The 23755-nt window shown below is 37.8% G+C and overlaps 2 protein-coding genes across 4 annotated transcripts; both read left to right on the top strand.

Moving 5' to 3' along the window:
* The first annotated feature begins 6706 nt into the window (after window positions 1-6706).
* ifng1r (interferon gamma related) lies at window positions 6707-7970 on the top strand. Of its 2 annotated transcripts, none has more exons than XM_067428111.1 (4): window positions 6707-6908; window positions 7164-7226; window positions 7326-7547; window positions 7659-7970. In XM_067428111.1, the coding sequence occupies exons 1-4, from the start codon at window positions 6762-6764 to the stop codon at window positions 7752-7754; spliced, it is 528 nt and encodes a 175-aa protein (XP_067284212.1). In that variant the 5' UTR covers window positions 6707-6761; the 3' UTR covers window positions 7755-7970. The 2 variants fall into 2 exon arrangements, with proteins under 2 accessions (XP_067284212.1, XP_067284213.1); XM_067428112.1 differs by having other exon boundaries at window positions 7164-7220.
* An 8113-nt stretch (window positions 7971-16083) lies between these two features.
* ifng1 (interferon gamma 1) lies at window positions 16084-18366 on the top strand. Of its 2 annotated transcripts, none has more exons than XM_067427624.1 (4): window positions 16084-16431; window positions 16878-16955; window positions 17134-17337; window positions 18077-18366. In XM_067427624.1, the coding sequence occupies exons 1-4, from the start codon at window positions 16321-16323 to the stop codon at window positions 18212-18214; spliced, it is 531 nt and encodes a 176-aa protein (XP_067283725.1). In that variant the 5' UTR covers window positions 16084-16320; the 3' UTR covers window positions 18215-18366. The 2 variants fall into 2 exon arrangements, with proteins under 2 accessions (XP_067283725.1, XP_067283726.1); XM_067427625.1 differs by having other exon boundaries at window positions 16878-16943.
* The last annotated feature ends 5389 nt before the right edge of the window (window positions 18367-23755 follow it).

Raw genomic sequence — 23755 nt, forward strand, 5'->3', positions numbered from 1 at the left:
CCGATCCGCAGGCACTAATGAGGAATATATATATCGCCAGTTTGACCTTACCAGATGGAAGTAATAGCGGATGGGGACACTAGATGAGATTCGTTTGAAAATGAGGTAAAAAAAAAATTACATGAATACTGTTGTGTTTCTCACAGAAACCAATCAGTTCACGTCTTATCAATGTGTCCTCACGAGCAGGAGGGTTGTCGACAGTGTTGTGCAAGTTACTTCCAAACTGTAATATATTATAGATTACTTATTACTGCTATTTAAAAGTAATTCATTACATTACAATATTACTGTCTCAGAATTGTAATGTGTTACATTACTCCTGTATTACTTTTGAGTTACTTTCACCAAAATAACTTCAGAAGTAGCTCTTAACATTCTAAAATGTAGGCAGAGAGCATTATAAATCCAGTAAAAGGCGATATGATGAAGAATAATGACATTGGGCCATCCAGGCTAACAATAGAGAATTGGCAAAAAAGTGAATGCTCAAGACAATGCAAGAAATCATGACGATCTAACTCTGTTATAAGTATTATTTTAGAGGTAAAGTGATTATCTGGCAATATCTGGGAATAGCTTCTGTTCATAGACACAATCAAAGTGTGATGACATCACCGGTAGCCTATCTGGGCTTTTAAATCACTATTCTATTTAACCGAAAGGAACATGCGCACTGCCGCTTGGTCATTAATAACGGGAGCGGATGCAAAGCGAGTGCTTTCAAAGAATTCTTATAAAAGTTAAGCTTCCATATGAACTGAAAACGCGCCAGTGCGCGCACACCGTGAATGACAGCTCGTTAGTAAACGCGCGCTCTGTGCAGCCAAGCAGATTTTAGTTTCGGTTTAAAATTAGTCTATTATCTTTAATGAAATACACAACACAATGACAAGCCCCCTTTAATAGGCGCTTTTACATTTCACTTTGAAACCAAATCTTCCGCGATCATCTGTCAGCTAAAGATCACATGTTCGGTTCATGCTTAGCAGACACCTTCCGTTTTTATTTGAACGGCCTGTTCTCTAACTGAACTAAATTACTTTATTACTATAAAAAATATAAACGACGGTGTCACGGTGTGCAGTAGTCTTATTCTGTCATCTTCACCCAAGTGTTGTTTATAGGCATTAGGCCTATAGTTTGGCTTAGCAGCGCGCGCCTTGTCTCTCGTCCGTCCTTCGACGCGCTTGTTGTTGTGCTATTCTTTAAAACGACAGAGCCTTTACCTTCTTTAGCCACTTTTCCACTGGCCAGCGCGAGCACAGAGGCTGAAATCATGCCTGCGGCACTTCTGTAAAATCCGCAATAAACACGTACGCCTTTACTGGACTATATCACACAATATCCAAATGTACACCAGCAAGAGGGAGATGAATTGAAGTACTGAATTTAAGGAAAATGAAGTAAATCGCTATACAAAAAATATCAGAAGCTGTCATTTAGTATTTAATTACTAACCTGGACACCACACGCGGCTATTGAATGACCACGAATAGGTAATAACTTGCATTCTTCATGCGTTAATGTATCGCGCCTTTTTTTCCTTTTCCTTTTTCGTTTTATTGTATTGGGGGGTGGGGCGGGTAACGCAAGCGTTACTGGAAATGTACCGAGTAAAATATTACTGAAAATTGATTAGTAATGCCTTACACTACTGCGTTACAGCATAAAGTAATAAGTTACTGTAATGTATTACTTTTGTAATGCGTTACTCCCAACACTGGTTGTCGAAGCATGTTTTTTTAGAGTTGTTACCCATTCACATGCATTATGACAAAATCTGTATTTGTGTTCTGAAGAAACAAAGACACCTACATCTTGGATGCACTGGGGCTTAGCAGATAATCATCACATTTTCATTTTTGGGTGAACTATCCCTTTAAATAATAGGCCTACATTACATTTTGGGTTATTGTATACACCAGAACACTTGGACTTTTGCTTAATTTTTAAAAAGTTTGATGCTTGTTGCTTTTCGCTGCCGTTATATGGACAAGAATGAGTGGGACATTTACAAATTCTCCTTTTGTGGACCAAAAAAGGAAGAAGGGCATACGGCATTAAAACAACACCAGGGTGGGTAAATGATGAAACACACTTTATGGTGTGTATATGGCACGCTCTTGAGTAGGATTAGGGTGGTGGGGTGGGTGGTTCGTCCGTATAATACGCCATAAAGTGCGTAGATGCATATCAGAGTAGCAAATGCGTTTTGCAATTACATTCCACCACATTGCACACTCGTACTATTTATATGCATTTTCGTGAGATCCACCTGATTAGGAAATAAAGCGAATTAAAAATGATTATATAAATTGCATAGATCAAACCATAATCACACATTTAATTTAAATAAAACTGCTTTATTTCAATGACACAATTCTGCTTTGCCAGTAACTTCAGCGTAAAACTCATTTTACTATAAATGCTTACATAATTGTAAAATGCCACCACAGATTCTCCTTGCAAAAGAGGAAAAAGATGTGTGAAGTCGGATGAATTGTAAACTCCTGTGTTCACAAGCAGAAATGCTAACCTGACCACAGCACACTCACTGGAAACTCACAGTTAAGCTGCTACGCAGATGAAGAGGCTGGGGAGGAAGCAGTTAGGTCATTACTCAGTGACTCAATACAGCTGAATCACTCTCTTTTCCAAAAAGGAGTGGAGACTGGAGAGCACTTGACTCGACTCTTTGCGCTCAGTTTCGTTGTGTTCGTCCAATACTTTTAATACGTTTTAATAAAATACGTTTTTAAAACGTATACTTCTCAGTCAGTATAAATGAGCAGAATCGCATCTGATAAACTGACATGGTAAAACCTCGCGGTGACAGTTTCAATCTGTCATGACATGTGAATGGTAAAAGCTGGGGTCGGATGTGTGTCACAGTCAGTCACAGAACTGCCCTCTTCGTAATTCCCTGTTGAAACTATTTGAGGTCTAATTGGTTGGAGGTTTGAGTGATTCATTTTTCAAAATTGCATAACACTTTAGAATACTTTTCTATCATTAATTGATCACTAAACATGAACAAATGAGTAACACAATAGTAAGCATTACTAGTAGTTGTGCATTATCCTTACTTTAGAATGCTCAATTCCAACCTGATCTTACGGCAATTTGTACGTACCTTATGAGGTGGGTAATTCGTAAGAATTTGTATGACCTCACTCGTACAAATTAGTATGATTTAACTGTACTTATTTGATGAGTTGGTTTGATTTGATTGAATGGTTTATTTAAAAGGGGACAGTGCAATTTCATAAAACACATGAACCGATTAGCCAAAAGGCTATTTTTTCATCTGTAGTCACCTGGCCAGGATGCAAGTTGGTCAATTCGTAGGATTTCGTTCAAATGATCTACCCCTAACCCGCTGCTTAAACTTACCCATCACTGCAGTATAGACAAATCATACAAATTCATACAAGTGTGGTCGTTCGAATTAGCCACCTCGTACAAATATGGAAAAATTGGTTGTGAGATAGCATTGGCACTCAGAATCTCTGCAGAAGCTGTAGGTAATCTGGGGACTTTTTTTTAAACATATTGACATATCAGACATATTGCTCTTTTGGTGTACTGTTTTTCATAAACTATATGGTAGGGAAGTATTCGATTTTGGACTCACCCTGTATTGTTATAATGCAGTATGCCCTTCTTCCTTTTTTTGTCCACAAAAAATGGCTCTTTTATTTAGAAGGCAAGACTTATTTGGCCACATTCCATGTTGCACTTTTTTCCCATTTCTTCAAAGTCTTTGGTTGTACTATTTCTTGTAAATAAATGCCACTTAGTTTGATATGTTACGGTTAAAGATTTTGTCTTTCGAGGAATGACTGATACTACTTGCATTTTCGGTCCATCTGACCAATATGACACATCTTGGACCCTTAAATTAGTGTCATCTGCCGTTTAAAACTTTAGCCACTTTTGCCCATGATGCCACTAGTGATGCCAGATAGCATTTTCATTCTTTCCAATTCATTTCTTGTTCAGAGTGGATTTAAGTGCAGAGGCTCAGATTCAGAGAACTGATGGTGCCACACCACAATATGTCTAATGGAATTAATCTGAAAAAACTGTGGTCACAGGCATAAATTAAGCTAATCTTCACAGATCAACTACCAATTCTATTGAAATTACAGGATCGGATGCAGCACAAATGTACTTTTTATTATGCATTTTGCATTTGTCAGAAAGACAGACACACACACACACACACACACACACACACACACACACACACACACACACACACACACACACACACACACACACACACACACACACACTGTGCCTGGTTCACTATCTTTGTGGGGACTCTGCATAGACATAATGGTTTTTATACTGTACAAACTACCTTCTATCCCCCTATACTGCCCCTAAACCTACCCAGCACCCGAACCATTCTGCATTTTTACTTTCTCAAAGCCTTTTGAAAAGTGGGGACTGCGGGCTGGTCCTCACAATGTAGGTGATCTCAGGTTTTACTATCCTTATGGGGACATTTGCTCCCCACAAGGACACACACACACACACACACACACACACACACACACACACACACTTAAGTTTAATATTTTGAATCCTTAAACTTAGTTTGAACCGACTTCAGATGAATAAGAAATCATGACAAATGTCTGATATTACGAAAAGTGCCCACTGAATGGAAGCCCATCTTAAATCATAGGACTTATAGTTATGAGATAAAAGTCAAATGAGATACTAATTTATAATTATAATAAAACATCGAAATCATGACAGTCAAAATTGTGAGATACTAATTCATAATTTAAGATCATCATTATTAAAGGGGTGATGAATTGAGAAATCAACTTTCCCTTGAGCTTTAAATATATAAAAGGTCATGGTAATATAAGATTATCCTGTATGTTTCAGAGCTGAAAACGTCCTTGTTAGTCAAAGAAAAGCTTTTTTTGTACACCAGGCCCAGAAAACGATCGTGTTCGCAGCTTGACGCCATCGACAGACGAAACACCGCCTCTACAGAATAATAAGCACCTGTAATTCAGTAGCCCCGCCGACCGACTCATTGGATCACGCTAGCCAGCAGCAATAAACAATGTCTCGGTGCTGTGTGTTTTCAAAAAAAAAAAAAAAAAAAAAAAAAAAAAAAAAAAAAATGTTGTGTATTGTGCTAATTAATTGAGATTTCTTACAGCTCTTACAGGTTTTTGGCCTTGTCTGTTCCATTGCTTCTATTACTCTCCCCTTTTTTGTAAGTCGCTTTGGATAAAAGCGTCTGCTAAATGATTAAATGTAAAATGTAAATGTAAATGGTGATGCAACTTTCAGTTATTTGAGTCATAGTTGACCTCAACCTGCTAGCAACCTAGTTTAGATGGTTTGTTGGGTGGCTTATGACCCTGGCAACATTCAATAAACATCATAAAAATCTAGCATGTATAAAAATCATGCATAAAATTGTGAAATTTAAACTCAAGATAGCAATACCATTGGAGATGAGAATACATAAAACAACCTTCTAATAACACTTTCTTTTTCTTTTTTTGTGCTCTGCAATGGAGAAGGGGCAGGGATATAGCTATACAGATCACTTTATAAGTCAAACTTAAACCTGTATCTCTCACATGGGTACTAAGACTTCAGTGTGCAAATCATGCATGTAACTGCTGAGCCAAGGCTTTTTGCAGACACTTTTATCCAAATAAACTACACTGCATTCAAGGTACACATTTTATCAGGTCATGCCTTTCCTGGGAATCAAACCCAAAACCTTAAAACTGTTAATGCTCCACTGTTTGAGCTACCTGAACAACTCCTGAAACTGTACTGCACTGTATGCACAATCCATACCTCAGCATATTTAATGCACAACTTCATTTACATCTACATGGTTTTAAAATGTTTGAGGTTCAGATTCAGAGAACTGGTGTTTGTTGCTACCACATTTGAAGGGGAATTCAACTGAAAAAAACTATGTGGGGAATTCAACTGAAAAAAACTAAGTTGTAGCTTAAGCATATTTACATCACCACAAATTAACCACCAATGCAAAGTAATGCATATGGGATCAACATTTTGATGGTGAAAATTTATCAATTGATTAGAATGTTTTTGCAGCACCAAACACACACAGCTGCATATGCATATGCCAACATATGCACTTTCACACATGTAAACAAACAGTTGTGGTCAACAATGCATTTGAAACATATGCAGACACATGCAGATACAGATGTGCATGCTTTCATATGCATGCATTAAAAACACTTTGATTTTTTTGTGTTAAAGTGTTAAAAATGTTGGATATAAAACCAGCTGATAACCACTGATAACAAGTTTCGTTTTCACACAAAACAGCAAATAATATCTGATACCCAACTTCCAGTTTGCTATTGACTCATTGAGTGCGCAAGCCAACAAGCCTCCAAGCCTCCAACCCAGTTTTTAACAGTCCGAAAGCAGATTGCAACCATGGCTATTCTCAGAGGCCACTTTGACCTTGTGAATTGTTTGAGTTGCTCCTGGGGTATGGGTTTAGTGGGACGTCACTTACTTGAGAGCATCTCATCTTTGATAGGAAACTTTCATAGAAGAGTAGCCCACAGAAACACCAAAAACCAAGCTACCGCCTTCATAGCGTTGCTGTTTTTAGGTTGTGCACCTATATAAACCCCCGGCCCCTTTCCGATCATCAACACTCACCTGCTGACTAGCATCGGGTCGCAACCTCGAGATTAAAGTCGATTCAAACACGAACACAAAGAATGGATTCTTGGCTCAACATGGTGCTGCTGTGTGGACTTCTGTTAATAGCATCTCTTCAGACAACCAACGCGTTCAGATACAGGCGGTCCACAAGCGAGAAGACCCAAACGATGAAGACATATATCCACCATCTGCAAAAAAACTACGTAAGTGTATATGTGGATATGTACTGTCATGAACCTCTGCAGCGGGTTTGAAAGCAACTCGGTCTGTGTAAACTAGATGAATCACTTCAAATACTTCTCATATCTATATATGCTATAGTTTGGTTTTGCAGCTAATATTAGCTAGAAGATACCCATTGCATTATACATTTTGTGACACTGTAAGCTTAGATTAGGGGTTAATATTCATAAGAGATGCACATTCATTCATAACTGTTTTATTTCCACTTTCTTTAGAACCTTTTTGGCACAGAATGGGTTTCAAAGTCCGTTTTTGCTTCTTATCTGGAAAAGGTGAATGTAAGTTTTTACCGTGCAAAAATGCTAAATTATGAAAATGCAATTCAATGATATGTATCCATATGTTTATATTATGCTAATGATATTTGTTTCTCTTAGTCCAAGGCTCCCTTTACTTGTCAGGCGCTGTTGCTCGAAAGAATGCTGAACACCTATGAAAATATTTTCAAAGACATGATGAACTCTGCGAAGAATTCTGAGAACTCTGAGAAGAAAGTGGAAAATCTGAAATATGTAATGAAAGAGTTGCAAAAGCTGAGACAAAATTACAGTAGAGAACAAACAGTGTGGAGAGAGCTTCAGGACATTAACTCAGTCAAGGTAAGCATAAAGAGAAAGTCCTGTCTTCATTGTGAAAAGTGTACATTTCCAGTTGTTGAATTGCTGTGAATGATATGATATGATATCTAATACATGTTTGTTCTCGCTCAGGTGAATAATACAGCAACCCAAGGAGGAGCATTAAATGACTTTCTCATGGTGTTTGATCAGGCCTATAAAGAAAAACACCCTAACAAGCTGCCTTAAGAAGATCCAAAAGTCCTGTTTTTCATTTAGTAAACTTGAGCTTTGCTGTTGTATTAGCCTATTTATTTATAAATTATATGGAAATAATTATTTATTTTTATACTTTATAATGTACTCTACTACACAATCCATAACTTAAAATCTAACTTATTCTCATCACAAGTGTATTAGCATAATTTACAGTGTACAGAAACGGTGGATGTTGGTTCTTTTGAAAAAAAATTGTGAGCATCATCTCTGGCTGAATGGTTAATTACAATAAAACTATTTTGCATTCATTTACGGCTTTGCTTGTTCAATAACAAACTTTACAATGTACATGTATTTGATATGACACACACAATGTTCAAATAATTGTGTGCGTAGAAGGATATCAAACATCTGGTTTTAGACCATTATTTTAGACCATCATGCTACACCTAGCAACATGTTTCTACATGTTATTGGGTTCAGAACGACTCAAAAGTCTGGTAGTGTGTAATCGGATTTGTTTAATGTAAAATTTGGCAAGTGAATGATGCCTTGCGTTTCATGTAGTCTATTCCAGCCTCAAGTACTTGACACATTAAGGAGGGAATGTCATACAAACAAGCTCTACACTGTGAAAGAAAAATGTATCTGATTCTATGAACTAGAACCACAGAAAAGTATTCCTGTAGCTTAAAAAGTTGAGCAAGGCCCATAACACATGGGCATCCAAACCTGGTCCCTAAGGGCCCCTGTCCTGCATAGTTTAGCTCCAACCTTAAACACACCTGAAGCTGATCAAAGTCCTCAGACTTACTACAAAAAGAGATTAACTCTGTTCAAAATTGCCTCCTATACCCTCATTCACTATTCCTGACTTTACTCCACTAATATAGTCCATAAATGGAAACCAGCAAACAATTTGAGACACTGAGTGTGCTTGAGTGCCGCTTTTGCATAGTTTTTGCTTGCTGTTCAATGAAGATTTGAAACTAAGCCAACTCACACATGGAAATGTATAAACCTTATTAAACCTTATTTAGCTGAATGATATTCTGCACATTGGATCAGCAATTTGGAAAATGGATGGAGGATTCAGCTGCAGGCACCATACATTTGGCACGACCCTCACAGTGTGTTATGGCTTTTCTCTAGCCATTGAATGTAGACCTACATCAGTTGTTCACTCATTATTGTGATGGCTGTCACCTCAAATAGTGCCCTGGTGTATGGGTGATTTCGGACATAGGGAGTATAATTTGGGATACTAGGGTCCGTGGCTCTACCATTGGAGAAAGCAAAATGACTAACTTGGAGCATGTGTGCCTTGATAAAACAATCACATTACAGCCTTGAGGTCATTAAATTCAGATTTGTGCAATAGTTTCTGCGAAACCCATAGAAATGATGCAAATTGAATCATACCTGTTATGCAATTGTGACTTCTCATGTAAAACAGCATTTTTCTGCGTAAACACTAAAAATAAGCAAGCATGGTTTACAAGATTAAGTCTGACTAATGTGCTTAACTAATGCTGATAATCATGTTGTAATGTATGACTCACGAAGAACTAATCTATTTATTAATGATTACTGCTTTAGCAATGATTTATAGATTAAGTAACATATGAGTGTGTGTTATTGTATTAATTCCTTAATAACATATAGTATTAACTAATAGTATAAATGAATGCGTTAATTACCAAGTCAAATGGTCAAATCCATATATTTCAACTTCCAGTTGTCTGCTTTAATTAATTAGTTAATGATTTACTATGCTCGTTGAGGCACGTGACTGTTAACTAATTGTTGAGTATGTCATTTTGGTTTTGAAAAGTTTTTTTTGACACTAAGCTAGTCCCAAGCTAAATTTGCATGTTTGCTGCGATGATCTGTCTTAAAATATTATGTCAGTGCCATTGTTTTGTCTCAAGTTGCACACCAGCAGAAGAGAGTAACAGTGGAGAGTAACAAAGTACATTTACTTAAGGAATGTACTAAAGTACACAAGAAAATGTTTTTTCTGGAAACGTATGACTTTTCCTTCACTACACTCAAAAAAATATGTGTTAAGTGGTTGCACACAATATTGAGCAATTTTTCCAAATTACAATTTAGTTATATGAAAAACAGAAAAAGAGTAAATACAAACCATTTGCTTTTGTCACTGTAACATAATATTTATATGTGCCGTTTACTTAATTATGTTATGTTAAATTTATAAAAGTTTATTATGTAAGGAGAACACTGTTATCAGTTTAATTTGCCTTTAAAAAAGTGAAATAACAACAAGCATATTTCATATTTTTAAAAATAAAATGCAAAATGAGCTCATTTGACAAAGTAAAGATATTTAATTGAGAGAAGGAATTCCATCCAACGAATTTGTATATAAGTGCCCACAGCCTAAACACTCTTCTGCATTCTGCTAACCACAAAATTACAAAAACTCCTCAATGTCCAAAATACAGTGCCTTGCGAAAATATTCGGCCCCCTTGACCTTTGCAACCTTTTGCCACATTTCAGGCTTCAAACATAATGATATAAAAATGTAATTTTTGTGAAAAATCAACAAACAGTGGGACACAATCATCAAGTGGAACAAAATTTATTGGATATTTCAAACTTTTTTAACAAATCAAAAACTGAAAAATTGGGCGTGCAAAATTATTCGGCCCCCTTACTTTCAGTGCAGCAAACTCTCTCCAGAAGTTCAGTGAGGATCTCTGAATGATCCAATGTTGACCTAAATGACTAATGATGATAAATAGAATCCACCTGTGTGTAATCAAGTCTCCGTATAAATGCACCTGCACTGTGATAGTCTCAGAGGTCTGTTTAAACTCAGAGAGCATCATGAAAAACAAGGAACACACCAGGCAAGTCCGAGACACTGTTGTGGAGAAGTTTAAAGCCGGATTTGGATACAAAAAGATTTCCCAAGCTTTAAACATCCCAAGGAGCACTGTGCAAGCGATAATATTGAAATGGAAGGAGTATCAGACCACTGCAAATCTACCAAGACCTGGCCGTCCCTCTAAACTTTCAGCTCATACAAGGAGAAGACTGATCAGAGATGCAGCCAAGAGGCCCATGATCACTCTGGATGAACTGCAGAGATCTACAGCTGTGGTGGGAGACTGTCCAAAGGACAACAATCAGTCGTATACGGCACAAATCTGGCCTTTCTGGAAGAGTGGCAAGAAGAAAAAAGTTGTTTAAAGTTTGCCACAAGCCACCTGGGAGACACACCAAACATGTGGAAGAAGGTGCTCTGGTCAGAAGAAACCAAAATTGAACTTTTTAGCAACAATGCAAAATGTTATGTTTGCTGTAAAAGCGACACAGCTCATCACCCTGAACACACCATCCCCACTGTCAAACATGGTGGTGGCAGCATCATGGTTTGGGCCTTCTTTTCTTCAGCAGGGACAGGGAAGTTGGTTAAAATTGATGGTAAGATGGATGGAGCCAAATACAGGACCATTCTGAAAGAAAACCTGATGGAGCCTGCAAAAGACCTGAGACTGGGACGGAGATTAGTCTTCCAAAAAGACAATGATCCAAAACAAAGCAAAATCTACAATGGAATGGTTCAAAAATAATCATATCCAGGTGTTAGAATGGCCAAGTCAAAGTCCAGACCAGAATCCGATCGAGAATCTTGTGGAAAGAACTGAAAACTGCTGTTCACAAACGCTCTCCATCCACCTCAGAGCTCGAGCTGTTTTGCAAGGAGGAATGGGCAAAAATTTCAGTCTCTCGATGTGCAAAACTGAGAGACATACCCCTAAGCTACTTACAGAAGTAATCGCAGCAAAAGGTGGCGCAACAAAGTATTAACTTAAGGGGGCCGAATAATTTTGTACGCCCAATTTTTCAGTTTTTGATTTGTTAAAAAAGTTTGAAATATCCAATAAATTTCGTTCCACTTCATGATTGTGTCACACTTGTTGTTGATTCTTCACTAAAAATTACAGTTTTATATCATTATGTTTGAAGCCTAAAATGTGGCAAAAGGCCGCAAAGTTCAAGGGGGCCGGATATTTTCGCAAGGCACTGTAACTGAACATTAAACACATAAACTAATAACATCTTTCCCTTTACTGAAAAACACATAAAATAACACTTTATTCCATACATTTTCTTTCCTAGCACAGTCCCTTGCAAAGCATGCCGGGAAGTGGGAACTACAGATCCACTGCCCAGTTAGTAAATATTTCATGTAGTTTTAACACAAATTATTTAAGTAAACTTCAGTTTTAAATACATTTTGACACAACTTAATTTAATTAGGTAAAGTAAACATAATTTAAATGTGTCATCTATTAAGGGCCTAAATCATTTTTTTGAGTGGAATTTCTATGAAGTGGCTTTGAAAGTCAGTGGATGTGTTTTTTGAAACACCAGAAATGTGTTTTTTTTTTCTTTCTTTCTTTTCTAGGGCACGTTTATAAATGATAGTTAAATGTCCTAATTGAACTAAGGCCTAAGCCTGGCTTAATCTAACGCCCGTTTCACACAGTGCGTGTGCGGTGCGTATTTTTTTCAGTACCCATGTTAACGGATGACAGCTTTCACACTGCACGCGGATGCTGTCTGTCAGTCCGTTCCAGGTGCGCTGCGTCTGCAGCAGTGCGGCGATCGTTTTTGTACCAAGTCTATTTTTTTGCTGCGCTGCGCTGCTGCATTAAAGTGATAGAACATTGTTTGCATTAAAATAAACATGTACTGACGCGAAAATCTAGTAATTTCACCATAGATGCATATCATTTAAAATATACTCTTGTTTTAAAGTCAACACATGGCTTTTTTTTCTCAAGAAAAGCAACAAAACGACACCTTATCCTGCATTCAGGTTAAAAAAAAGTGCCATAATGGATAGCACTCGTACTTTCTTGGAGGTGAAAAGCAAAGTTCTTTTTGACCTGCAGGATTTCTTTTAAAAGGGTTTAAAAACGAAAGAAAAGACGAGAGTCGGCTGTTTTTGAATACACTATTGTAACTTTCTAATTTAAAATGTTTGTGATTTAAGGCTATAACCTATGTTTAAATGTTTTGCCACTTGTGTGAGCTAAATCTAAAGTATATAAATATGAATAAATGAATGTAATAAAATGTTTTTTAAATGTAGTAGGCTACGTAACCTGACTTCTATTAAAGAGTAAACAAAGAGAATTGGAATTCTGACGAGGCATGTTCAGTAAAAACTTTTGGATTAAAAAAAAAAAAATGAATAAATGCTTTGTTTGTGGTCAGTTGCGGACTGCAAACGCAGCATATGTGAAAGCACTACAGGGTGTGGGGCTCCTGCAACGCACACGCAACGCAACACGCAACGCAACACGCAACGCAACACGCACCGCACACGCACTGCAGATGGAGCATGTGTGAAACGGGCGTTCGGCCTGTCTGTGAAACCATGCCTATATATGTTATTAAGGAATTAATACATGATGGTACATGTAATTAATAGCAATTAATTACTTAATCTAGTAATCATATAGACTCTTTATTGGTTGCTGATGCATTAATTAATGGTTTAGTTCTTCATGAGTCATACATTAACACTGTGCATTATTAATGCACCTGTGTAATGTTGAATACGTTGAAGATTAGTCAATCAGCTGTCGATTCATTAATGATGAGCTATTTTCCCAAAAAAGCAGTTTATTCAGCATAGTGAAGCCTATCCTCCATTGACTTCCATAGAAAGAAAAAAAATGGTCTCCTTCCCTGCTGTCAGCAAAGTTCTGACAGACAGATAAAGAAGGCACGAAGATAAAGATAAAGTTCAATTTAAAATTAATACAAGATATGAAGATGCTAATGCAGACGAGACCGGACAAACACTGATGGTGAAGAACTAAGGCCCCATCCACATGAAGCCAGAGCTTTCCCAATCCGATTTTTTTTTGTTCAAGAAATATCTGCGTACACACGAGATCACTGAAACCGACTCAAAACGATGTAGTATGCCAGGCCAGTGTGTGGCGCTGTAATTCTGCCACAGAAATACACTAAAAATGGAAAAGAAAAGTTGTGGCTAGAAGGGGTATAGCAGTGGTAGGAGGTGAGGAAAAATCTCATGATAAAATAACAATAAATACATTTGCTACTTAACTGATGTTTTATTAACGCCTACACCTACACCTACACCTACCCCAACCCTAAACCTGCCCTTACAATAATGCAAATACGGTATTTAAATGAAGCAATATGGATGTGAGCATGCCCAGTGCCTATAGTTGTATCCCTTTAGTCTTTCACCATGTCGGACGTGTGATGACATCACCCTTTCACAAGATATACGGATTGGCTGTACGCATGAAAATGCAAGAATGTCGTTTTCAGATTTACCCACTGAAAATATTGTCATGCTTCCAAAACGGCAGATCTGTGTGGACGAAACACTGATACGGTTCAAAATTTATAAATAATACAGCTAAACGTGTCTCTGTGGACGGGGCCTAATATACACCTGGTGATAACCTAACAGCTGAGATGATTAGAAACTGATGAGTGATGGAAAAACTCAAACAAAGGAACACGTAACAAATTAAAACAAACAAAGATTTTTCAACTCTGGGACCCGGTGTCAAAAAATAGCGATTTCAGGCTCCAAAAAATCCTGGATCCGTGTTGACAAAATGCGTATATATATATAAATATATATATATATATATATATATATATATATATATATATATATATATATATATGCGTGTATAACGTATACAGCGTAACACTTCTCTGTGTGGACGAAACTGTAACACCTGCAAACAGCAGTGTTATCAGGTGCTACGCTTTTTATTTGCTAACCTTGCAGGCTTGCCTCCAATTGGCTTTACTAGAAACTTACAGGCAAGTGTGTTGGAGCTGGTTGGAGGACATCGCAGGACATCGATCCTCCTGGACACCCCTGCACTTGCATCACTAAGGTCATGGGTTTGATCCCCAGGGAATGCATACATTCTCATAAGTCTTTAGTGAGATACTACCCCCCCCCCCATTTATATTGGTTTCCACTCAGAATTCCAGTATAGCATAAAAATGATGTGATTGAATATATTTGCAAAATATAGAGTTTTTAGCTGATGAGCAGGCAAACCATACGAAAATGACAACTAAACAGTTCTTAGAAGGAATATCCTTTTTGGTTTCCACGTGGTCTGTATGATGTATAATGAGGAGTCTGGGGCAACACCTCTCAACAACCACACCCACGGAAAACCAACCACGCCGATGACGCTGTACTGGAAAATTAGACTTGCCTCCAACATTGAGGCCCGGAGTGTCTAAGTGATGAGGAATTCTTTCAGTCACACTTTTCCTACTTTTTTATTGACATACATGTTGTGGGATTTTCTATCGTTCACGTTTTTGGTAACTGTTTGGTAAACGTAACTGTTTGAAGGTGATTAATCATGACAAAAATAGCAAGCTAAAATAGCCCAAGTCAAGACACGTTTCTTTAGATGGCGTTCCATGATACATATTCTTAACTAAATGTAGCATCACCTCGACTGACCTGGTAGGAAAGTAGCTTCCCCTTTGCGAAACCATACCTGTCTGACACTACTCATCACTTTTGAGTCTGTCTTCCTCTCGTTCTCTTTCTCTGTCACTATCTCTCTCTTTCTCTGCGTGTAAGGGGTGAACTACTGAAGTGTTAAAACCTCAAGCGCTGGTTGCATCTACTGATGAGCAACAGCGCAACAGAGTTTTTTTAACATCAGAAAGACAAAAAAGTCCTTATTTATATATATATAATTCTTCTCAGTGCCTTTGCCCTGTATGTGGCAATCACATGCGATCACGTGTGATTCTGAAGAACTTCTAGGGAATGTTTCAGCCCACTTTTTTTTTAAATGTTCCACCAACTGCATCTAAAAGAGATTAAACATTAATCAGTCTTATACTCAACAATAAAGGTCTTATTTAGCTACAAAAACAAACTTGTGACTTCCCTGCTGTCAGATGGCACAGAATAGCTGTGTGAACAGTTTATTACATGTCAATGCACGTAATAGTGTACAAGGGAATGAGAAAAGAAAGTGACGCAAGTTGAAAAGGTGCTAAATGTGATACAAGGCCATTTGAAGCCCTAAGATAAGAAATACCCTCTACTTCCTTCCCTATCACCAGCCATTAATGCACAAGCATCATTGGATGGTCATACCTGCACTGACGTTTAGGCCAAGGAGGCCGGAACCCCTTACTGAATCAACAAAAATATTCCCAACCACAAAACCACCAACAGCCCCGCCCAGTGGCATCCACGGGATTCAGCCCAGAAAATTAGTGGTGGGCTTGACGGTGCTGAGCAGTATCATGGTGCATTGTGATTTAAAGGAAACTTAGGCTGTAAAAGCCACAACTTCACACCTAGATCACAGCGCGCTAGCTCGTTCTCATACATAACTATAAATACCCCATTCACTCGAACAGAAGCATTCAGACCATCATCAGGACACGAGAACAGTCGGGTGTCTCAAAACAGCGTAAACGGCAACTTCGACTTTTAAAAGACATAGGAATACGAGTCAAACTTTAGCGAACACCTAAAACTAACAAGGACTGTGATTGCAACAAACGATGGCTTTATACTGGGGAGTATGTTTGATGATTTTGGGATGGATGACATATGCCAAGGCCAGCGTCCCGGAGAACCTGGACAAGAGCATCGATGGGCTGAAAGCGTACTATGTAAGTAGAACGGTGCGAATTTCATCATATGATGTCACAGACAGGAAGTGTAAAAAAAAGAGTTAAAAAAGTTAACAAATAGGCATAGACAAAGGTGTAGTGTTTCACCATACGGACTAAAAAGATACTCGAAGATGGGCCATAAACCTTTTTGGAAAATATGGCTTTACAAACTAGACAAGTTTCACTGCAACTAGGTGATCTAGAGGTAGTAGAATACAAAACAGGAAGTATAGTCTACCATTCATACAGATTGAAACGCCTGCATATGGGCCTTTCTTCCATGGTGGAACATGTCTGGTCTGTAGGCTGAGTTTGGGTTTCAGATGCTAATACTAATAAAAAAAACACAGTGGTGTGATTAAGTGAGAAAAGATAAGAGTTCAAAATGACTAAGTGTCTAAAACAATAACCAATATAAATGCTGACTTTTTCATTTCTTCCAGATAAAAAATGAAAATGAACTACACAATGCACACCCTGTCTTCCTGCGGGTCCTGAAAGACTTAAAGGTGAATCTTGAGGTAAATAGCCTCTTTCAAAATAGAGAGAATGGCTTGTAATTCGCACCTTTCGGTCTGCAATATCTAAGATACCAATGTAGCCTTTCTAAACCAAAGGTCATATTGTTTCATACATCCTTTATGGCATATCCTTTGTTGACTGCATATTGTGCTCATGTGTGTTGTTTTTGTGTGGCAGGAAAGTGAACAGAATCTATTGATGAGCATCATTATGGACACATACAGTAGGATATTTGCTCGCATGCAGAACGAGAGCCAGGATGAAGCTACAAAAGACAGATTGGCTCATGTTCAAGAGCATTTGAAAAAACTGCAAGAAAACTACTTCCCGGGCAAGAGTGCAGAGCTCAAGACATATGCAGAAACGCTATGGGCGATTAAGGTGAGATGACAGTTTCAGATTCTATGGAACTATATTTGACACCAAGAAGCATTGAACATCAACACTTTAGAGCTATAAATAGATATATAAAAGTATGTTTTTCCATACCTGCCAATGGAAATTATAATGCATAATAATATAAATGTAAAATATATAAAATTATATACGTGATTACAGTTAATTGGCCATTGACAGCTATGATTTTTTTAAAATAATAATAATAATAATAATATTTTATAATATATATATATATATATATATATATATATATATATATATATATATATATATACTATCGCTATGCTCATGGTAACGACCATGAAAATATGCACAAAACAAACAAAAGCACAGCTAAGAGGTTGCAGGAATATTTGCCTCATATTGCTGCTACATTTTATCAAACAAATTTCAAAACATTCAATTGGAACTGATATTTCACTACATTTTGAATGTGACTTCGGTTAAAAGGCCGCCTTTGGTAACCACACAAAAGGAGTTTTACTTCTAAAAGTGTGTATCAAGGTTTGTGGGCCCAGCTTTTTGAAACTACCTTTTCTGTTATAATGTACAATATGTTTGCTGGATACTATATAGATAAAATTAAAAAACACACAAGTTAGATTGCAAATTTCTCTCTCTTTTTTTTTTTTTTACTTGTGTCCACTTAAAATCAGTAAGATGAATATACTTATTTGCCATTATATAGACATGTCACTGATCAGCTGCTTTGCCATTGCAGGATAATGACCCAATCGTCCAGCAAAAAGCATTGTTTGAGCTCAAGCGTGTCTACAGGGAAGCAACACAGATGAAAAACCTGAAGAACAAAGACCGCAGGAGACGACAGGTCAAAAGCACCAGGAAGCAGAAGTCTTAGCACATCTTTGATCATCATTTAAAGAATGGTGGAAAATCAGTGTTATTTATTTTATTTATAAAGATTATGTTGTGCACACATTGTGCACAGCCGATAATTGTTCGAACTGACAGTATTTATTTGTCCTTATTTATTTAAAGAAAAACACTGTAAACCACTTGCTAGTTACATAGCAAAAGTTGTAAGGTCTATGACTAAATAAAATACATTTATTTAATAATGCTTGTGCTGAATTCATTGACTTTTTAAGATATTCCATTATACATGTTAAGACATGTTTCTATTTGACAGAGAAATGCCCCCTGTCCTTCCCCAGCATTTGACACTCTTTGTCATCAGATATAATTATGCTGAATTTAAACCGGCCCACACATCACTGTGACTTTAAAGACTAAAGAGCCACTGAAAGCAAAATTTCACTATTATCTTACATGTTTGGAATCATAAATCATAAATCATACACCAACATACAGGTCCTTCTCAAAAAAGATTCAGATTTTTTTAGATTCATTGCACACCAACTGAAATATTTCAGGTCTTTTATTGTTTTAATACTGATGATTTTGGCATACAGCTCATGAAAACCCCAAAATCTAAAAAAATTAGCATATTTCATCCGACCAATAAAAGAAAAGTGTTTTTAATACAAAAAAAGTCAACCTTCAAATAATTATGTTCAGTTATGCACTCAATACTTGGTCGGGAATCCTTTTGCAGAAATGACTGCTTCAATGCGGCGTGGCATGGAGGCAATCAGCCTGTGGCACTGCTGAGGTGTTATGGAGGCCCAGGATGCTTCGATAGCGGCCTTAAGCTCATCCAGAGTGTTGGGTCTTGCGTCTCTCAACTTTCTCTCTTCACAATATCCCACAGATTCTCTATGGGGTTCAGGTCAGGAGAGTTGGCAGGCCAATTGAGCACAGTAATACCATGGTCAGTAAACCATTTACCAGTGGTTTTGGCACTGTGAGCAGGTGCCAGGTCGTGCTGAAAAACCAAATCTTCATCTCCATAAAGCTTTTCAGCAGATGGAAGCATGAAGTGCTCCAAAATCTCCTGATAGCTAGCTGCATTGACCCTGCCCTTGATAACAGTGGACCAACACCCGCAGCTGACATGGCACCCCAGACCATCACTGACTGTGGGTACTTGACACTGGACTTCAGGCATTTTGGCATTTCCTTCTCCCCAGTCTTCCTCCAGACTCTGCCACCTTGATTTCCGAATGACATGCAAAATTTGCTTTCATCCGAAAAAGTTCTTTGGGCCACTGAGCAACAGTCCAGTGCTGCTTCTCTGTAGCCCAAAAGTGTCTTGACCTGGGGAATGCGGCACCTGTAGGCCATTTTCTGCACTCGCCTGTGCACGGTGGCTCTGGATGTTTCTACTCCAGACTCAGTCCACTGCTTCCGCATGGCCCCCAAGGTCTGGAATCGGTCCTTCTTCACAATCTTCCTCAGGGTCCAGTCACCTCTTCTCGTTGTGCTGCGTTTTTTGCCACACTTTTTCCTTCCCACAGACTTCCCACTGAGGTGCCTTGATACAGCACTCTGGGAACAGCCTATTGGTTCAGAAATGTCTTTCTGTGTCTTACCCTCTCGCTTGAGGGTGTCAATGATGGCCTTCTAAATGGACTAAATGGACTGCATTTATATAGCGCTTTTATCCAAAGCGCTTGACATTTTTGCCTCACATTCACCCATTCATACACCGACGGCGATGTCAGCCATGTAAGGCGCCATCCAGCTCGTCGGGAGCAGCTGGGGTTAGGTGTCTTGCTCATGGACACTTCGACACTTGGTCAAGTGGAACCGGGGATCGAACCACCAACCTTCTGGTTTGTAGACAACCTACATGAACCACTGAGCCACTGCCGCCTTCTGGACAGCAGTCAGGTCGGCAGTCTTACCATGATTGCAGTTTTGAGTAATGAACCAGGCTGGGAGTTTTTAAAAGCCTCAGGAATCTTTTGCAGGTGTTTATAGTTAATTAGTTGATTCAGATAATTAGGTTAATAGTTCGTTTAGAGAACTTTTTCATGATATGCTAATTTTTTTAGATTTGGGGGGGGTCATGAGCTGTATGCCAAAATCATCAGAATTAAAACAATAAAAGACCTGAAATATTTCAGTTGGTGTGCAATGAATTTTTATCATTACAATATGGAAAATAATGAACTTTATCACAATATGCTAATTTTTTGAGAAGAACCTGTATAACCCTGGGGAAATAGACACTTATGTCACAGTTAAATGTGTAAGAATGTCATTGTATTAGATACAAAGCTCAAACCAAGTGTCATTTTTAAAGACAGATCATGCACACGCTTCAAGCAAAAAACCTTGACACTCATTGGTTAAACATAATTGCAAAAACAGCAAAGCTAAGTGAAGCTAGTTTTGAGAAAAGAATAATTTGTTTGTAGTTGTCACTTGATTTGACATTTTGTATCTGAATAGTTTTTTAAGACCACTGTAACCCGCTAGTGGTCATATAGCATGATCTATATTACTTCATGATTTTATTTCTATTTGAAAGATTGTCAAGTGATCTACCTATGAAATATAATACTACTCTTATACAATCTTTATGGGAATTCCAGGTAAAAGAATAAAAATGTAACTGAACAGGTTTGACCCCATCTGTTTATGTAATCAGAGGTAGTCTATTACAACGCAATGTAATATAGCAACTACACACCACAACAAATTACTTAATATAAGGTTACTAATATGAGGACTTCCTTAAAAGAAGTGAAGCTGGAACTATATACGGTATTTATTGTTTGACCGCCAGGAAAAGAATAGCCTTATGTCTAGGGGGGTGGGGAAAGCATCCGGCTTTTGTATATTTTACTGACACTTAATGTCCTTGCTTCTTCAAGCTGGTTTATAATAGTTATGGTTTTATGCTGGTCAGGAAGCTAATCAAGCAGTATTGTCTTTTTGGTGAAGCTAGTTGACCAGTTTTGCTATAAGCTTAAATGCTGGGTGAGAACACCAGCATCCTACACTGAGGACCAATATTCACTGAAATGATGATGCAAGTTTTATTTCTCAGCAAAGACTTTTTAACTGCTGATGGTGCATAAACCAAAAAACCAGCACAATGTTAGTAGTCCTAGTCACACAGCATCCATGATTTGCTGCTGCCAACTGGCTTACTTTGCACGTTGCACAGAAAAACCTAATGGATCTAAGTGTGATTACGTGTTTTTGCATTTTGTTGCAAAATGAAACTACCCATTTCAAACCCTGCCAGATCTCACCACAGTTTCGAAAAATAGTGCAGAGAGCACTGTCTGCGGTCCAGCCAGTCTATTTCACTTTATTGAGGTTAACAGTATCAAAAGGTTCTCACAGATCCAACAAAATACATTACTATATATAATACAATGTCATTTTAATTTCTTTTTTAAATTGATGGTCAAATACACACTGATTTGCATGCATCTGTATTGCAGCATATATTTGTCCGCATTGTGCTAAAATATAAAGGTGTTGCATAGCTTTCCTACAGTCCTATACAGAAACAGACTTTACAGAATTTCTGTGATACAAAACTTTTTTTGCGGGTAAGCTTCTAGGTTTATGTTGACACACCAGTTTCTGTTTCAAAAGCAATTTATATGTATAAGCATACTGTATATACTGTATATGAGTTTCTTTCGCATTTTAAATATCTTTAAAACTGCTATTCTGGGATGTTGATTCAAAAATATATAGTGCCTTGCAAAAGTATTCGTACCTTTTACATTTTTTCACATTTTATGTTGATATATGATAAACTGCTTTAAATTACTTTTTCCCCACATTAATCTACATTTCATACAACATATACGTATGACAAAGCAAAAAACTCATTTGTGATAACTTTGCAAACTGGACACTTTATTTTGTTCAGGAACCTTCCAGTTTTGCTTGTAGATGTTATACACTCTCAGTTGAGTTAACCTATGCAAGTTCAGTTGAATGGGTATAATTTAGAAAGGCACACACCCCTCAATAAAAGGCCCAACAGCTAAAAATGCATGTCAGAGCAAAAACCAAGCTATGGATTCTAAGGAACTGCCTGTAGAGCTCAGAGACATGATCATATCAAGCCACTAGACTACAGGAAATCTGCATTGAATGTTCACAGAAGCAAGTAGTCTCCATAATCCTTAATGGAAGAAGTTTGGAACAACCAGGATTTTTTTCTAGAGATGGCCTCCTGGCCAAACTGAGCAACCGATAGAGAATGGCCTTAGTTAGAGAGGTTGATGGTCACTCTAGTTGAGCTCCATAATCATATATGGAGAGACCTACAGAGGGACAAACATCATTGCAATACTTATCTGGGTTTATCTGGCAGAGCGGGTATACTCAAGCCTATCCAGTGAAGACACACGAAAACCCACTTGGAATTTGCAAATAAGCACCTAAAGGACTGTGAGAAATAAGAAACAAGATGAACTTAATTTCCAAGCATAATGCCTGGAGGAAACCCGACACTACTCATCACCTGCACAATATTATCCCACAAGTAAAATGTTATGGTGGCAGCATCTTGCTGTGTGTTTGGGGGATTTGTCAAAGTAGAAGTAAACCTCAATGCAGCAAAAACTGATAGCTTAGTCCACATTAATTAGAACCTCAGACAGGCCAGAAGGTTCACCTTCCAACAGGACAATGACCCTAGACAGATAAGACAATGCAAGAGTGGCTTACGGACAACTCTGTGAAAGTCTTTGAGTTGCCCAGCCAGAATCTGGCCTTGAACTCATTTGAACATCTCTGGAAAAATCTGAAAATGTCTCTCCACTGATGGTCCCCATCCAACCTGAAAGAGCTGGAGGATCTGAGGAGAAGAATACCCAAAAAAGACTTGAGGCTCTAAATGTCCTTATTTTCTTTTTTCCTTTTTACATTTGCAAAGTTGTCACACATCTGTTTTTTTTTTTTTGTCATTATGATGTATGGAATGTAGATTGATTTAAAAAAAATTGTAAGATAAAGTCCTTTAACATAATGAGGCATAACAAGAATTTAATTAGTCTGACCTATCAACACAGTCACATTGTTTGCACCACAATGATCCATCCTTACTGTCTCAGGGTCATAATCTATTGGGCACATAGTTCCCACACTGTTGCCTTCTTTCCTGTTGCATTGCTCCCTTTTCTTCTCACTCTGCTTTCTTGTCAACATGATAAAAAATAAGTACAATGTAGACACCTTGTCTACACTGGGCATGTCTGTTGAGTATTTTTACCCTGGAAAGTGAATGTTCCAAATCCATTAGTGTTGTTTTCTGAGGTACGTTAGAAATAAAACCCAGAGTCATCATAAACATAAACTTAACCATAAAAAATGTCTTGTTGCACAAAAAATGGAAAACGTTGGAAAGTCTGTTGATGTTTAGCACTGTGGGGAAGATATGCAACACCTTTATACTGTATTTTAGCACCCTGCAGAAAAACATGAGCAACGTTTGTTTCGATATATCAATTCATGTCTGCAGTGCAAGTCATTTGAGGGAAATGAAGAGCGGAAAAAATAG

The sequence above is a fragment of the Pseudorasbora parva genome, chromosome 20 (genome assembly GCF_024679245.1).
Source record: "Pseudorasbora parva isolate DD20220531a chromosome 20, ASM2467924v1, whole genome shotgun sequence".
Taxonomy (NCBI): domain Eukaryota; kingdom Metazoa; phylum Chordata; class Actinopteri; order Cypriniformes; family Gobionidae; genus Pseudorasbora; species Pseudorasbora parva.